The sequence below is a fragment of the Schistocerca nitens genome, chromosome 4 (assembly GCF_023898315.1).
Source record: "Schistocerca nitens isolate TAMUIC-IGC-003100 chromosome 4, iqSchNite1.1, whole genome shotgun sequence".
In the NCBI taxonomy this organism is placed as follows: Eukaryota; Metazoa; Arthropoda; class Insecta; order Orthoptera; family Acrididae; genus Schistocerca; species Schistocerca nitens.
In genome coordinates this window covers 570,086,542-570,103,633 of record NC_064617.1, presented here as the reverse complement: position 1 = coordinate 570,103,633, position 17,092 = coordinate 570,086,542, and the positions used below count along the sequence as shown (strand labels likewise).

Here is a 17,092-nt window from a genome sequence, read left to right as displayed (position 1 = left end):
AGTATTCAGGTACAAAGAAACTGCCTCTGGCGTTGCAGTTTCCGTACGGTCGATGGGGCTATAGTCTCTTATTACCGAGCGAGGTGGCGCAGTGGTTAGCACACTTGACTCGCATTCGGGAGGACGACAGTTCAATCCCGTCTCCGGCCATCCTGATTTAGGTTTTCCGTGATTTCCCTAAATCGTTTAAGGCAAATGCCGGGATGGTTCTTTTGAAAGGGCACGGCCGATTTCCTTCCAAATACTTTCCTGACCCGAGCTTGCGCTCCGTCTCTAATGACCTCGTTGTCGACGTGACGTTAAACACTAACTACCACCACCACCGCTCGCTTATTTTATCGTAGGAAGTGAATTCGGAAAGTAGGGTCTGACCAGACATTATGTGAAAACCACTCCGAAAATCCGATGGAACTTTGCACAGATGTGTTGGGGAGTGTCTATACTCTGGCTATCGATCGCTTCACGTCACACTTTTCAGTTTAGAGCGCAATGTCATCACATAGAAATGCCTAAAACAACAGTGTCTTCCGCCGTGTATATGGATCTGGTGAGAGATTTAGCCTGAAGCTATGCAGCCCACATAACATAAATGTCAAGCGTTTCTTCCATCAAGACAATTTTCATCTACATTCTGTAGGGGCAGTGTAAATGCTCCAGAAGCGTTTTCGATGGGAAGTGTTTGGTGACCCACAATACAGCCCTTAATTGGCTCCCACCATGTTCATCTATACTCACACGAGCCGCTAGCTACGAAGACAACATTTTGGCACAGACAACACAGTGCAGACCAGTGCAGAGAATTGGCGGAAAGCACTTGCGGCTATTTGGGACGTGGGTGCTGGGTAGTTAGCACAACGTCACGACAAATGTCTAAGTCGGATCGGCGACTATTTAGAGAGGCAGCTGGAAGGTGTGGCTAACAGTTGCGAAAAATTAATTTTGGTTTCCACAGTAACTCGAAAATTACGTGACGAATATTGTGAGTTTTATAATGTTTTTATCGCTTACACCTTCATATGGAATCTACTGTCTCAAAAATCACAGAGAGATCCGGTGCAGCGGTCAACGTCGTGGACTCGGGTTTGAGATTATGGTCGACTAACTGTCCGTGGCTTGTCTAAACCCCTTACGACAGATGCTGTGGTGGTGTCTTTTATAAAGATGCAGCCGAAATCTTCCACCAATCTGTCTGCTCTGTCATGTGACAACATTCACACAGATAAATATATTAGATTAAGATTCTAGACGTTTTGGTATTCTACATTAGCTTAATTAGGAGATCAATAACGTTGAGTAGATACCGTACTAGAATGAATGGAACCAGATACCGCAAGATTATTTACTTTCCGACAGCCGAGAAATGCAGGCGTATTAAGTCAGTACAGGATATTAAACTGTCCTCTTCACATAGCGTTATGCGGACACACTAATTTGGTTCATACTGATAAGCCCAATGTAACAGAAGGCCTCCACCCAAACTGAAACTGACAGAAAAGAGCTGAAACAACAAGCGAATGAATCTCAACACATGCAGTGTAAGTGTTTCTCTGTCCGCCAAGCAGTGGTGAGTATGGCACCGATTACACTACTGTGAGGATTTGTACTGGAGTCACGATATGATCTGTGCTATTAGTCGACGTGTTGAAGATGTACGTTGAGTGTCTATAAATTCCGTCTACACAATGGACATATTATACCGCCCGCAAACTCCTAGATCTGAGAGTACTTCAGCACAACACAGAATACACGTCAAGGTTACTGTTTGCTCACAAATCTGGAACAGAAAAATGAATCATATATTCGTTCGTATAAAAGCACTTCACCATGCCTCAGACACCACAGAGAAGCAAGAAATAGTCACTCTGCTTCCACAGAAATGTCTTAACTGACTCGTAGTTGCGAAATCGACACTTTTCTTGTTCTAACAGTGAGACGTTTCACTGATGTTCTTGTCATTAAAGCCTATAAGTCCTTCCCTCGCAATTTATCCTCTTTCTACACGCACAGGAGAGTCCTTTTCCACACTTTCGCGAGTCTCTAATAAGGCTCGAGGCATATGTGTGTGTGCTCCCTGCAATGAACCCCAGCACCCATTACAAAAGCAGTGCCTTACTCTACACAGGTCATGAAGCTGAGAGTTAACTGCTTTCTTTTCGTATTCCGTTTTGAAAGGGATTCTAGAACGTTCTAAAACCCCTCCTACGAGTAAAAACTCAGCCAATGGAATTCACTACTCTGATTTTTGGTGGGGAACGTCGCTCACTGTAGCCCGTGAGAAATTCTACGAAGGGTCAGTTCACGTCCTCTGTTCGTTAACCTCGCTGATTCCTTCGTATTAAAAGGATGGTCTTTCTCTTGTAAGATGCTATCGCTCTTCATCCCTAGATTTCAGCACTTGGCTGTTTTCAACGATTTCTTAGTGGAGGGAGTGCATCTCACATTTGCTCAGCAGCCTCGTCATGGCCAGCCTGCCTTCAGCGCTGTAAAGGCGCTGCCTCCCTTCTCTTTCCTTTACAGCAATTAAACGTTACTTTCGGTAGTACACAACACGGTGTGTGTCTTAAGATGCCTTCTCCTGATCGCACCTTTCACAAGAATGAATAATGTTCTCAGCACCCTGTTCTCAGCGTCCACTTTAAATTAATTCCCAGGCATTCAACACCACAGAAAATGTTCGTAGTGGTGCTACCCATAATCAACCAAAGAAAATTTACCCTTCATGAATCCTGATCTCACATCGAATAAAAGATGCAATATATATTACATGTATGGAGGCAAAATATTGTAGCGTTACTCATCCTCTCAAAAAGCAGCAAAACTTCGAAAAAACAGCTACAGAACATGTGCAAAATTTTGATTGAGTTCCTAAGTCATGAAGATGTTTTTTTACCAAACCATAGTCTCCTTTATGAGCTCAAATAAATGTCATCATACGATAATTATCGTTCTAATACATCAAAATTTTCTTATGGACAAATATCTATTTGAAGAAGGTAATTTTAATGGCACCCTATGCCTTTCAGATTTGTTAAGTGATGGCGATACCTGGGAAACATTCGTTTGTTGCCCATCGAATTCAGTAGGTCGTATCGAATTTAAGGCACCTGGAACTATGTTCGAGAAAAAAACTAAACACATGATCCTCAGCATACAGTTGTAAGACAAAAATAAATTTTAAATATGCATAAGTACGTATTTTCTGTGCACGAGTTGTACCTGAACGTTGGAATCGAAGGAGAATGATCCGTCAATCTGGATGACGCCGACGTCGTAGTCAGTGGTATCGGAGTCGTAATCCCCGTGGTAATATCCGTCGGCAGCATCGTACACAGTTCCGCCGCTTCCGCGGGTGGAAGATCCGGCCCTGAGGGACACGAAGTTGACGTAGGCGCCCTCGATACAGTGGGCCGCCGTCAGCGCCCAGTTGGAGCTGATGATGGAGGCGCCGCAGCTGTGGGAGCCCAGCTTCTGCAGCGACAGCTGCCAGGGGTACTGCGAGATGTCTACGGCCTCGCCGCCCACGATGCGGCCATCGAGGCGCGGTCTGGGCAAGTGGGACCTCGTGGAGGGTGCAGCGCTGCAGAGCGCCACCAGCAGGCACAGGACTACGGCTGTCTGCATGGTTCTGGCCGGCGGATGATCACAGTCGGCTGTGGTCAGCTTTTATAACGGTCTTATCGCTTACACAAGCGACTCTCCACTCTAAAGACCTCTTGACAATCTGATAGTCACGGTCCTGCAGTTAGTTCAGCGAGGTCAAAGTAATAAATGAATATATGGAGCAATATGTTTCGTCACAAAGCTCTCACTAGAGGCAGTTTATCTCATTCTAATTTCTCGCATCCGGACCTTGAGCAGCTACGCTGATAGATCATTGAGGGCACACCGAATGATTTAAACATAGGCGAATATTTTCCTTGGGAGGTGGGGAAGTCCGAATACCCTTTTGTTCTTTAAGAATAAACAGTATTTTCAAAATGAGACGAACAAGGAAGCGCTGCAACCGCTTCAGAGAATACTGTCCTATAGCTTCAATTCATCTCTGATTGATCTAACAACGGTACTTCTTCAGATTACGGGTACGAGGAAATGGAATGAGATATACTGCCGCAAGTGAGACCTTGGTGAACAAACCTCGAGAGTACCCGTCGAAGCTGGTGGTTTCGTGTGATGTCATCAAATAATGGTACAGTGCTCCCATGCTCCAACCCCTCCCCCTACCCCATTTCATAAATAACAGCCTCGTTCGTCCCCACACACCGTGTAAACAAATACTGGTGACCTCATGGTAGTACGACCCCCTTTGAAGTAGTTACCTGGGAAGAATGTGATAGTTGCTAGGACGAATCTTGTGTAAACAACTATTTTGAGATTCATATGGGGTAATTACGGAGGAAAATGGTGTGGTCCCAGATATAGAATGGGAATTAAAATCTATTTCCTCTGGAATAAAGATCTTACATACCTGTACGTCATAGTACCATTGTTTCAACTTCCACAGCAACCTAATGAAGATGCCGTCACGCAGTGAAGAAGAGCAGCAATATCTCGTCTATAGACAACAGTTACAATACCTCTGGTGGAGATTTAAGAAGTTGTTGGAAAAGAAAACTAAATTAACAAGCCGCACTATTATGCCCAGGATATACTAGTTATGTTATGCAGGGAGTTTCCGCGAGAGCGCAGCAAAAATTTAACAGGACAAAGGGGGTGCTCTACGGAACAATTTCAGGTAGGGAAGCTGCGGTTTAACAAATCAGCTTAAGAAGATAATACGAATAAAATCACATTACTGTGTACTTTTTTGCTTACATTAGTTACAGTTAACTGCAAATACCGTCACTGACACAATGACTTAAAAAATGTGATGAAATTGATGCCTATCAGCCTCAATGAAAGCATGAAATCGGTGTACAAGGTTCTGACGCATCCTGACAAATGTCGCTGGTGTGTTTTGAATCACATCACAGGTAGGCAACAATTCTTTCAACAAATTCCATCTCCGTATCCACTGCGGTGCCATACACAAGTGCCTTGAAATATCCTCATAGGAAACAAATAAAGGTATTCAGGTCAGGTGCCTTCGCAGGCCTCAGAATAGGACCTCCCTTCCAATTTAGCCACCGGGAAATACAACACTGAGACGGTTACAGTAGTCCACACTGAAATGACGTGGTTCATCTTCATGTCTTATCCACATCCTCTCTCGAACAGCCAAGGGTCGCTCTCTAACGACTCAGGTAGTAGACCATCGCCAAGATTTTAATGGCCGAGGATGCTGCTTTGAACTTGCTATTCTGAGGACAGCTGCTGTGGCACCACTCCATTCATTGCCGTTTTGTTTCCGGTTCGCAATGATGAACCCATGTTCCATAGTCTGTGACGATGTTCGACTAAAATAGTCACCATCAGCCTCGCAACACGCAAGCAGTTCCGCACAGATGGTCCTTCCTAGCTCTCTAGACAGCGAGGAACCCGGCGGGCGCTCACGATTGAGTACTGAAACTGGTGGACGTATTTTTCAGTCTTACCAACGAAGACGTCCAATTGTGCAGCAGGGTTCTGATTGTGGTCTGTCGATTACGTGGAATGACAGTTCTAACACTGAACGAGTCACAAATGTAAACTGCAGGCGGGCACGGGTGACATCGGATAGTTTTGTGTGACCTTGTTACAATGGTGACAGACCCCTTGCCCAACCTATCACAGCGCTTTGGTTCACTGACAAGTCTTCGGAGACATTCTGCAAGCGCATATGGGCATCTGCGATTGTGATTTTCCGCCGAAAGAAACTCACTGTTAGCTCAGTGGAACACACCTTGTGTACACACGCCTGAAGGATACGGACAGCGCAGCGATATATCGGAGCTTCACGATACAAGAGGGACTGAAATAGGTATATGTCTCTCGACTAATTCCTAATTTTTTCAACTGAAGACGCCTCGGAAAAACAAGTTGCATTACTTATTGAAGGCTCGTAATTTCTCTGTGTAAGTTACTTTCTGTAGATACTTTGTCCCAGTGTACCGTCAACTTTTCTTCTACCCATGACATCTAGGAATGGTAAGCGACAATATTTTTCCGTTTCCATGATGAACTGTATATTCAGATGGAGCGAGTTCATATGGTGGATACACGTAATATCTTAATTCTTGGGGACACAGAATAAATGAAAAGTCTACATGCTGCAAGACGCACTGAAATGTTGGTGACTTGCCGTCTGCGGTGCTTTTTCCTCAAAGTTTTCTATAAAATATTTGGCCACAATTGGAGAGAGAGGACTTTCAATGGCGACACCGTCTACGTGTTTTAAATACTTGAGAAATAACATGTGGTAAGCACATGCAACTTTTTGTTTCTAATGGTCCTGCAGAGTTTTTTCGTAAATAACAAAGTCAGAGAAATCTAAAATATCCGACCCTTATAGTTTATGTGTTTTCAGACGTCCTGTGAAGTACTGTAAATTGTTAATATGGTCATCATATTTGACTACGAGAAGTCTCAGTCAACATTGAAGTAGATCTACGGCCAGGAATCTGGTAATGGCTCTAATGCTGCTCTATACTGGGTGAGGATGAGAGCCGTCGTCATGTATTTTCGGTAGGACGATCAGTACTCGGGGGAACGTCAGTCTACTGGCGCAGATCTTTAATGACTTTACTCGGAAAAAAACTATTCTTGAGAAGGGGTAATTTGGTTCTATAGATCTTGCCAGTTGGATCCTCTCTTAGCTTGAGACAAGCAGGATCATCGAGCAGCATCTCTTCCTTGCCACTGAATTCAGCTCGTGAGAGAAGGAGGATGACGTTCGACTTGAGGGAAGGTAAAATAAGGCTGTCCTTGTCTGCTCTCTGACTGAGTCTTCCAGCTGAGCAGATTGGCGTGGCTCGAGTTAAAATTCGCCAGCAGCCCCTCCTAATCTCTGTGGCAGCGTAAGGGAAAGTTTAGAAGTTTCCTGTTGAAAGGAAGCTGTCACATATCAGATAGGACCTTGAGAAGTGTTGGTGCGTATTTCAAACGTTTCTCTTCCACCTAAACCTTTGCGTCATCTACGATCACTCATGTGAGACTTGGCGCATTCTCTTCTTGCCCTGAGGGGAGTCTGCTTTAACATTTGGCGACCCTGGCATGTGGCTTAGACTAGTCAGCTACAGCCCAGGTAGTGTTACTTACCTGAGGAATCAGCCGCAGCAGCATTGCCTGGACACGAGGCATCGCTTGTTTCACGAGAAGTCTGAAGTTTTATACTCAGCGTCAGCTTTCTGGGACTGTGTTTTTAAGGAGGCTGTACAACTCAGTACTGCGGTCAGTGTTACTTAACGGATGCAGGTTTTCAATTCAGTGCCGCCTGGAATCAAGGAACTGATTTGAATTAAATTAAAACAGGAGGAACAAGAACTTCTGATTCATGATCCGAAGCCGCGCGTTGCTGGCACTTAATTCAGTTGTTAACCACAGGAGCAACCGGCAGCACAGTGTCCACGGCGCTTGGGCGGAATGCCTTTCTGTGGCTCCTGGCAGGGTGCACTACCAGCGCTGTTTCCATTCAACTAGTAGCGTCTTCCGGTGAGGTAAGATCTTTAGCCAGGAAACAGGTAATGGCTCCAGTGTTGCTCAATACTGCGTGAAAACGAGAACTGTCCTTATGTATTTTCGGTATGACGTACCAGTACTTGAGGGAACTGCAGCCTGTTGTCACAAATCGTTAATGTCTTTAGTCGGAATAGAACTGTTCTTGACTGATCATAGAACAGACTGCTCCTGGCCTCACAAATTTCGACGCCTCTGCCCGATTATCATAAGTCGCGTCTTGCAACAGTGACAGCAGCAACTAGCATCACTTGAAGATGTCTAACAGTTCCATCCACTAAATATTGTGCTTTCTGTACAATATAAGACGAAGGCAAATCCAAGAAGGGTATATGTAAGCAGCACTTGTTAACGACCCCTTGTCATATTGGTCGCAGCTCGTGGTTTAGTTAAGCTGGCGTCGGTAGCTCAGTGTGTTCGGTCAGAGGGCTGGCTGCCAACTGTAATGAAGCAACCTGAGTGAAATATTCAACCATCAACTAGAACAGGTTTTCGGCCAACCAAGTGTAGAGGAAAAAACATAAAAAAGGATGGTGTTTTTCACTGCTGCCCCTTGATAACGGGGTCCCTGGCTCGATCGATTCCCTGTGCGGTTGGGGATTTTCTCTGCCTGGGTGTTGGGTATTTGTATTGTCCACATCATTTCGTCATCATTGATGAACTGGCCACAGCGAAAAGTAGAAAGATTGGGAATTTTTAGGGGCCCTGATAACCATGCCACTGAGCGAATCACAAACTAAACTAATCACAATCATCAGAGACCGATTGTTAAACGGTTGAATAAAAATATTATTTGATGTTTCGTATTACGAAAATATGTAGTTTAAGTGATGTAACACTCTACCACTGTTGTTATGAATCATCACTTAGTAACTTTGTTGGGAAACCTAACTTCCTCAAGTATGTTCTCGATAAAATATAATAAATTAAATCAGTGATAGTCGTTAAATCTTACTTCATTACCTGCCACATGTGTTCTGTACTGTTACAAAAGGATTTGGACATGTAGAAATAATTGTGACAATTGATCTGAGACGTTATAGTCAAGTTTTTTGAGGTCCTATTCTAACTGCCCTTTTCCAAGCGTTAATACGTTATTTTACCTAATCACAAGGCCCTAAGTTTCTATATTACTTTAACGCTTTTAGGCATCATACTGACGTGATCCCTTTCGTATAATTTGATTCATCTTACTGACAACGTGTATCAAATATTATCAAACAAAATCTATTGAAAGGTAGTAGAGAAGAGTAATTATTTTCATTAGCTGCTAAAAAAAGTTGTAAAGACTGAAAATTTTTTACCCTAAATGAAGTCAGATTCATTGGCTTTACCAGCTTGAAAAAATTTAATTCAGCCCATAATGGACATTGTATGTTAACAGAGCGCTTTTTGACGAAGTAATCTGTACACTTCTAATTTTGGTTTTGTATAAAAATTAAATGGAATTTTAATTACGATGAAGATGTGACTTTACAATTATAAAATAACTAATGGTAGAGCACATATGCCGCTCGAGCTTTCTGTCACCACGCAAGTAGATTCCAACTTCATTTAAACAGTCATAAATTACAATTAAAACAGGAGAGCTGCAAAATTGGTCATTTTACAAAGTAAATCCGAACTCGAATCGTTATTAGTCCAATTTTTAATGGCAAAATTTTACATGAAGGCACTTCCATCAATATCGTGTCCCTGTCACAAGGGGAGGTACAAAAAAATCTAATTTCACTTTTTCCACAGACAACTTGATAAAAGTTATCGGAGAACAAGTATTATCATCACATATTGGGATTTCAGGCGTTAATTTTCCAAGGACTTTGACTTTGCCTCTTTTACAATTACAAAACATATCTTTCTTCCCAATAATTCACTACATTGACCATAATTCTACAAATACTTGACAGTAACAACAGTATAATTAATTAATTAATTGCTAAGTTCATCAGCAGAAACAGGACTTTCTGTTATTATTATGATCATATTCCTTTCGGACTCTACAGTCAGACAAAAGAGTTCACCTTTGTGGTTTATCAAAAAGTGTGACTGACTATCCACTCAAATGATGAAGACAGTTTCATTAGTGTAGCGTCGCTTCTGCCATTTGTCTACATATTATTCACTTCAAGTGTTACTATAAAACTTTAGAAAGGCACAGTAAACATTAGTCGCTTGGCAACTGTATTTGATTACATAGCGTTCGTGGTAAGAGAATTATTTCATTGAATAATCTTGGGAGTCGTTCGAATGTAGCTTTAAAAAGAACAAATATTATTGAGAGAGTCTTTCTATAGCATAGTATTCTCTTCATTAATTAGTCAAAGATCTGATTAAGCCTTCACTAGGTAATTATAGAGTATAACATGTGGATAACAGACAGGTCAATTTATCGATGCTCAGGATCATGTTTAACCTGTTTTCCCAGGCGGCAGCCAGAGCTAAAAACCGGTACAGGGTTTTTAACGTTAACATTATTTCTGATGATAAATAGTATGGCTCGTGAGATGAACACCCGATAAAGTTTGGGGATAATTTTACATAGAATGAGTCTAAATTATATTGAAGTCTGTATAAGTACATGGCTTTTAGATAAATATCATGTGTTTGAAATAAACTGGGTTGAAATATAGATTTTCTGGAAAACATAGTATCCAACAATATTTAAATTCTGTCGAAGAGCACGGAAGATACTGTTGTGTCTGCCGACAAATTATTAGTTTCTGTGGAGTTCATGAAACCATGATAGTCTCTACAAAAACATCGTGGGTACACAAAGTGTAAAAGGAAAACAACCCTTATACTTTTACATAAATGATATAAATAAATTTTAGGTCAATGTCAGTAAAGTATCCTACTTTTGTTTAGATAAGAGCTTTCTGGTGCCTACATAGACTGTGTATGTGTGGAGAACTTAAAGTTTCGTTACGTGTTTCTTGGCGTTCTGTTGAAGGTATAGCTGTGTGATCTTATTTGAGTCAGGGAAGGCTAATAAGTAATGCTCTTCATGAAGTATTCTTTTCTTAATGGACCTGACATTTTCCATTTTTTTTTTATCATCAGTCTACTGACTGGTTTGATGCGGCCCGCCACGAACTCCTTTCCTGTGCTAACCTCTTCATCTCAGAGTAGCACTTGTTACCTACGTCCTCAATTATTTGCTTGACGTATTCCAATCTCTGTCTTCCTCAACAGTTTTTTCCCTCTACAGCTCCCTCTAGTACCATGGAAGTCATTCCCTCATGTCTTAGCAGATGTCCTATCATCCTGTACCTTCTCCTTATCAGTGTTTTCCACATATTCCTTTCCTCTCCGATTCTGCGTAGAAACTCCTCATTCCTTACCTTATCAGTCCACCTAATTTTCAACATTCATCTATAGCACCACATCTCAGTTGCTTCGATTCTCTTCTGTTCCGGTTTTCCCACAGTCCATGTTTCACTACCATACAATGCTGTACTCCAGACGTACATCCTCAGAAATTTCTTCCTCAAATTAAGGCCGGTATTTGATATTAGTAGACTTCTCTTGGCCAGAAATGCCTTTTTTGCCATAGCAAGTCTGCTTTCGATGTCCTCCTTGCTCCGTCCGTCATTGGTTATTTTACTGCCTAGGTAGCAGAATTCCTTAATCGACTTCATGACCTTCAATCCTGATGTTAAGTTTCTCGCTGTTCTCATTTCTACTACTTCACATTACCTTCGTCTTTCTCCGATTTACTCTCAAACCATACTGTGTACTCATTAGGCTGTTCATTCCGTTCAGCAGATCAGTTACTTCTTCTTCACTTTCACTCAGGATAGCAATGTCATCAGCAAATCGTATCATTGATATCCTTTCACCTTGTATTTTAATTCCACTCCTGAACCTTTCTTTTATTTCGATCATTGCTTCCTCGATGTACAGATTGAAGAGTAGGGCGAAAGGCTACAACCCCGTCTTACACCCTTCTTAATACGAGCACTTCGTTCTTGATCGTCCCCTCTTGGTTGTTGTACATATTGTATATGACCCGTCTCTCCCTATAGCTTACCTCTACTTTTTTCAGAATCTCGAACAGCTTGCACCATTTTATATTGTCGAACGCTTTTTCCAGGTCGACAAATCCTATGAAAGTGTCTTGGTTTGTCTTTAGCCTTGCTTCCATAATTCGCCGTAACGGCAGAATTGCCTCTCTCGTCCCTTTACTTTTCCTAAAGCCAAACTGATCGTCACCTAGCGCATTCTCAAATTTCTTTTCCATTCTTCTGTATATTATTCTTGTAAGCAGCTTCGATGCATAGGCTATTAAGCTGATTGTACAATAATTCTCTCACTTGTCATCTCTTGCCGTCTTCGGAATTGTGTGGATGATGCTTTTCCGAAAGTCAGATGGTATATCGCCAGACTCATGTATTCTACACACCAACGTGAATAGTCGTTTTGTTGCCACTTCCCCCAATGATTTTAGAAATTCTGATGGAATGTTATCTATCCCTTCTGCCTTATTTGACCGTAAGTCCTGCAAAGCTCTTTTAAATTGCGATTCTAATACTGGATCCCCTATCTCTTCTAAATCGACTCCTGTTTCTTCTTCTATCACATCATACAAATCTTCAGCCTCATAGAGGCTTTCAATGTATTATTTCCTCCTATCTGCTCTCTCCTCTGCATTTAACCGTGGAATTCCCGTTGCACTCTTAATGTTACCACCGTTGCTTTTAATGTCACCAAAGGTTGTTTTGACTTTCCTGTATGCTGATCCTGTCCTTCCGACAATCATATCTTTTTCGATGTCTTCACATTTTTCCTGCAGCCATTTCGTCTTAGCTTCCCTGCACTTCCTATTTATTTCATTCCTCAGCGACTTGTATTTCGGTATTCCTGATTTTCCCGGAACATGTTTGCACTTCCTCCTTTCATCAATCAACTGAAGTATTTCTTCTGTTACCCATCATTTCTTCGCAGCTACCTTCTTTGTACCTATGTTTTCCTTCCCAACTTTGTGATGGCCCTTTTAAGAGATGTCCATTCCTCTTCACCTGTACTGCCTACTGTGCTATTCCTTATTGCTGTATCTATAGCGTTAGAGAACTTTAAACGTATCTGGTCATTCCTTAGTACTTCCGTATCCCACTTCTTTGCGTATTGATTCTTCCTGACTAAAGTCTTGAACTTCAACCTCCTCTTCACCACTACTATATTGTGATCTGAGTCTATATCTGCTCCTGGGTACACCTTACAATCCAGTATCTGATTTCGGAATCTCTGCCTGACCATGATGTAATCTAATTGAAATCTTCCCGTATCTCCCGGCCTTTTCCAAGTATACCTCCTCCTCTTGTGATTCTTGAACAGGGTATTCGCTATTAGTAGCTGAAACTTGTTACAGACTCAATTAGCCTTTCTCCTCTTTCATTCCTAGTCCCAAGCCCATATTCTCCTGTAACCTTTTCTTCTACTCCTTCCCCTACAACTGCATTCCAGTCGCCCCTGACTATTACATTTCCGTCCCCCTTTACATACTGCATTACCCTTTCAATATCCTCATACACTTGCTCTATCTGGTCATCTTCAGCTTGCGACGTCGGCATGTATACCTCAACTATCGTTGTCGGTGTTGGTCTGCTGTCGATTCTGATTAGAACAACCCGGTCACTGAACTGTTCACAGTAACACACCCTCTGCCCTACCTTCCTATTCATAACGAATCCTACACCTGTTATACCATTTTCTGCTGCTGTTGATATTACCCTATACTCATCTGACCAGAAATCCTTGTCTTCCTTCCACTTCACTTCGCTGACCCCCACTATATCTAGATTGAGCCTATGCATTTCCCTTTTCAGATTTTCTAGTTTCCCTACCACGTTCAAGCTTCTGACATTCCACGCCCAGACTCGTAGAACGTTATCCGTTCCTTAATTATCAATCTTTTTCTCATGGTAACCTCCCCCTTGGCAGTCCCCTCCCGGAGATCCGAATGGGGGACTATTCCGCAATCTTTTGCCAATGGAGAGATCATCATGACACTTCTTCAATCACAGGCCAAATGTCCTGTGGATACACGTTATGTGTCTTTAATGCAGCGATTTCCATTGCCTTCTGCATCCTCATGTCGATGATCATTGCTGATTCTTTCGCCTTTATGGGCAATTTCCCACCCCTAGGACAAGAGAGTGCCCTGAACCTCTATCCGCTCCTCCGCCCTCTTTGACAAGGCCGTTGGCAGAATGAGGCTGACTTCTTATGCCGGAAGTCTTCGGCTGCCAATGCTGATTATTTATTAAAATTTAGGCACTGGCAGGGATTGAACCCGGGACCGAAGACGTTTTGATTATAAATCAAAGACGCTACCCCTAGATCATGGGTATCCCATTACCAATCTGCAATTTAAAGTTCCTCTTCTTCAAAATGGATAGTTCCAGATGTATTCTCAAAAGTATACTATCTACTACATGGAATTCTAGGGTATGTGCTAACCTTTAACGTTAGCATATTTTTCTAAGGTGTTGATTTTCTTTTAATGTTATCAGTGTTTGTCTAATTCTCTCTTCTGAGGAGCTATCCGTCTTTGGAATTCAGGGAACTTGGCAAACCAAATGGTTTATCTCTGATTAATTAAACACTGATTCAACTGGCATACGTTGGGTATATGTGTGTGAGAACTTATTGATTATTTGTTTAAAAGGCCGAACGCCCATAGCCGAGACTGTTTGCTGAATGGAAGCATAAGTATTAATGAACCAAGCTAATTTTCTGAAAAAGTCTAGCCTCAGAGTTTGGCTCCAGATGAAACTTAAAATTAAAATTATATTAATTTGATGTTTTCATAGTGGTAACTTCCACTTCGCACTGGTAAAGTTACGAACATTACCTGATAGCAATGCATCAGGATTACCAATTCTTGATATAACAATTTGTTATTTTTTTAATAATATGTACTGCTGTGATAGTTTTCTTTGCATACAAATTGAGATATCTAAAGGAGGTACCAGAAAGTGTGATTAATTTGTTTACTTCGCCTCATGCCAGAGATCCATGGACAGAGACGTCGATCATCCTGGAGAGAGTTCATACTCTTACACATATCTATGAAATATTTCGTATAAGTCTTATCCTTTATTAACATATTTCTGTAGGTTGAAGTTTGCTGAAAGAATTCTGAAATCACTGGACATCCATGGGGAAGGTGAGGACTGGCATTCACCATCACATGAATCTCTCAAATAAAATGGATTATTTTAAAATCACTCTATTACAACTTAGAGCCCTTCATGGTAGTGGAGGGGGCGGGTACACAGATTAAAAGACAACTTAAAGTATAATGTTATACTTTGGCATGATAACCATAAATGTAATAGTGGCATTTTTAAACTCCATTCAGTGGTTGCAGGTCCTAACTCGTTGGTGAAATGTGACCTTCCACACTAAAGACAATACAGCTAGCCAGTCCTATGACTTGAATGTTATGTTTTTCCTCGTCTCCACTGACTCGCAAACCAAGCAAGAAGCATCTCTTTCTACGTAAGTGTCCTCAGATATGTCAGGACATAGCAGTAGTTAAGAATTCATTAAGGCTTGTTTGACAATCTTTCGACAAAAATAGTTGCATAATTTTTGTCAATGAAATTTAGCGTGCATATGGGTTTAATAATTTACTAGCTAAAATGCCAAAGAACTAGGCTATTCCAAAGAATATTGTGTTTCTTCATTTCATTGCACTGATATTGACAATATCTGGCACTATTTCTGTATGGGAACTCACGATTCCAACAAATTTGGTTTTATCCATGCTATACTTATATTTTCGGAGGTTTGCAATAACTCCTGCCTCTAAAAAATCTGTGCTATTTTATTAAAAAGAGGCACTACTCCCGTACAGGTGTTTCGATGGGTACATCATCACTCGACAGGGTTACCGTATGTAACAGTTCACATCCAAGAACAGAGTCAAGACCCATATTAATACTTGAACTGACAAACCATATGGAAAACACAAAGTTCATAACCTCTACCTGCATTTGTAAATCAAGTATATTTGTGAGATTCCACTGCAGATACGACCTGCACAACTAATAGCGGACTTCAATATGATGATGGCACAGTCATCTTCTAGAATAATCACTCAGGCTACAGGTTGGAGGAAAATGTATGACAATTGGTTGTTTGTCTAATTACCACCATTGGGTATTCATAACCTTTTGTGATGTCCTGTTTTCTCTGCAACAGAACTACATACTTTAATTACAAATTAACTAGATCAGCTTTTTACTTCAAATTAAGATACTTGTGTTCTGACAGCTTATAACTAATATGATCTTTACTAGAGTTGATTTTAATGCAAGGAGACTGCTGACATATAGCCACAATTTTTTAAGAGACCTTGCCCTCTACGCCTTGAGGCTACTTGCTGTGTCTGGGTTTCCTTTTCAGTAAATCTACATAATATACATTCTATCAATACAGACATGGTATTTATCACTGGAGATGTCTAATTTTGCGGCTCTGTCTGGTACAAAAATAAATATGAAGAATGTAATATCGATTAAACTTTCTACAATTATGAATAGCGATTCCACGTCTCCATTTCCTACGATTAAAGATTTTTGCGTTAATAGCTTGGCATTGTGGGACCTAGTACCAATGGCAACAGTGATCTTAGAATTCCGAACTGGCAAGACAGGTATCCTCACTTTCTCACTAATTCTGTTGAATGATTTAGTGGACGGCACATGTTGAGATCAGAACACAGCTGATCTATGATAACTGTTCCATCACTACATCACAACTAGTTAATGGTGAAAGTTATCTAAGTAATAAAAATAGGACCTGAAGTACTCTGTTTCTGATTGTAAGCCTGAGCTGTGATAGTAAATCAAATGTTGTAAAGGGAAAGCAAAGCCGCGCTGTGATAGTAATTGACTATGATAATGAAACATCTCATCCCGATCAAACTCTAGTATTTGGCTGTGATACAGCAACTTTAACCCAGAGTCCAGCTCTTTATTGATCTGCACATCTTTCTCAGATATGGATACATTTCATAAATTCATGAGAAACGATCCAGCTCTGTACAACAAACTGTTCTTTTAATCCCCCTACTACCCCCAGTAATAAACACGGGATATATCGGACGTATTTTATATAGTTTACTGAACTGACATGAAAGCATACATTACTGATTGAAACCAGGTATAGTATGTATTTAAGCTATTAAAGATCTGGTCTTAATCCTTGATTTTAGAGAAAAAACAAATCAAATCTTCACATTTAAAACAAAGATCCTCTGAATGTTGTTTACAGACAACGGAAAAGCATCGTCTGCACCTTTGTGAATGTTTTGTATGCACTGAACGTTCGCATAGGACCACCGTTTGCATTTTGCCTGCCCTACTCACTTCAACTGAAGGAGGAAAACGAGGAGGAGGCGATTTGCTGAGCGATTCCATTTTTTTCTGTACTTGACTTGTTCCGAGTTCCAGAAGAAATTCTCTCCTTGTATCGTTGGTTTTTTATTCTAGTC

At 41.2% G+C, this 17,092-nt stretch overlaps 2 protein-coding genes across 3 annotated transcripts in view; one reads left to right on the top strand and one right to left on the bottom strand.

Annotated features, from left to right (window-relative positions):
• The window catches only part of LOC126252089 (trypsin delta-like), a 534,570-nt gene that overhangs the window by 3,397 nt on the left and 514,081 nt on the right, over positions 1–17,092 (bottom strand). Inside the window, exon 1 of one of the 2 annotated variants that reach the window (XM_049952947.1) lies at positions 3,217–3,632. The exons of the other annotated variant lie outside the window; for it this stretch is intronic. Within the exon in view, the coding sequence (XP_049808904.1) occupies positions 3,217–3,621 (405 nt within the window). The 5' untranslated portion in view covers positions 3,622–3,632. Of the gene's footprint in view, positions 1–3,216; positions 3,633–17,092 lie in introns of those variants that run through there. 2 annotated transcript variants of the gene reach the window in all.
• Positions 1–17,092, top strand: part of LOC126252088 (trypsin delta-like) — a 70,971-nt gene that overhangs the window by 31,638 nt on the left and 22,241 nt on the right. The gene's annotated exons all lie outside the window — the stretch shown is intronic.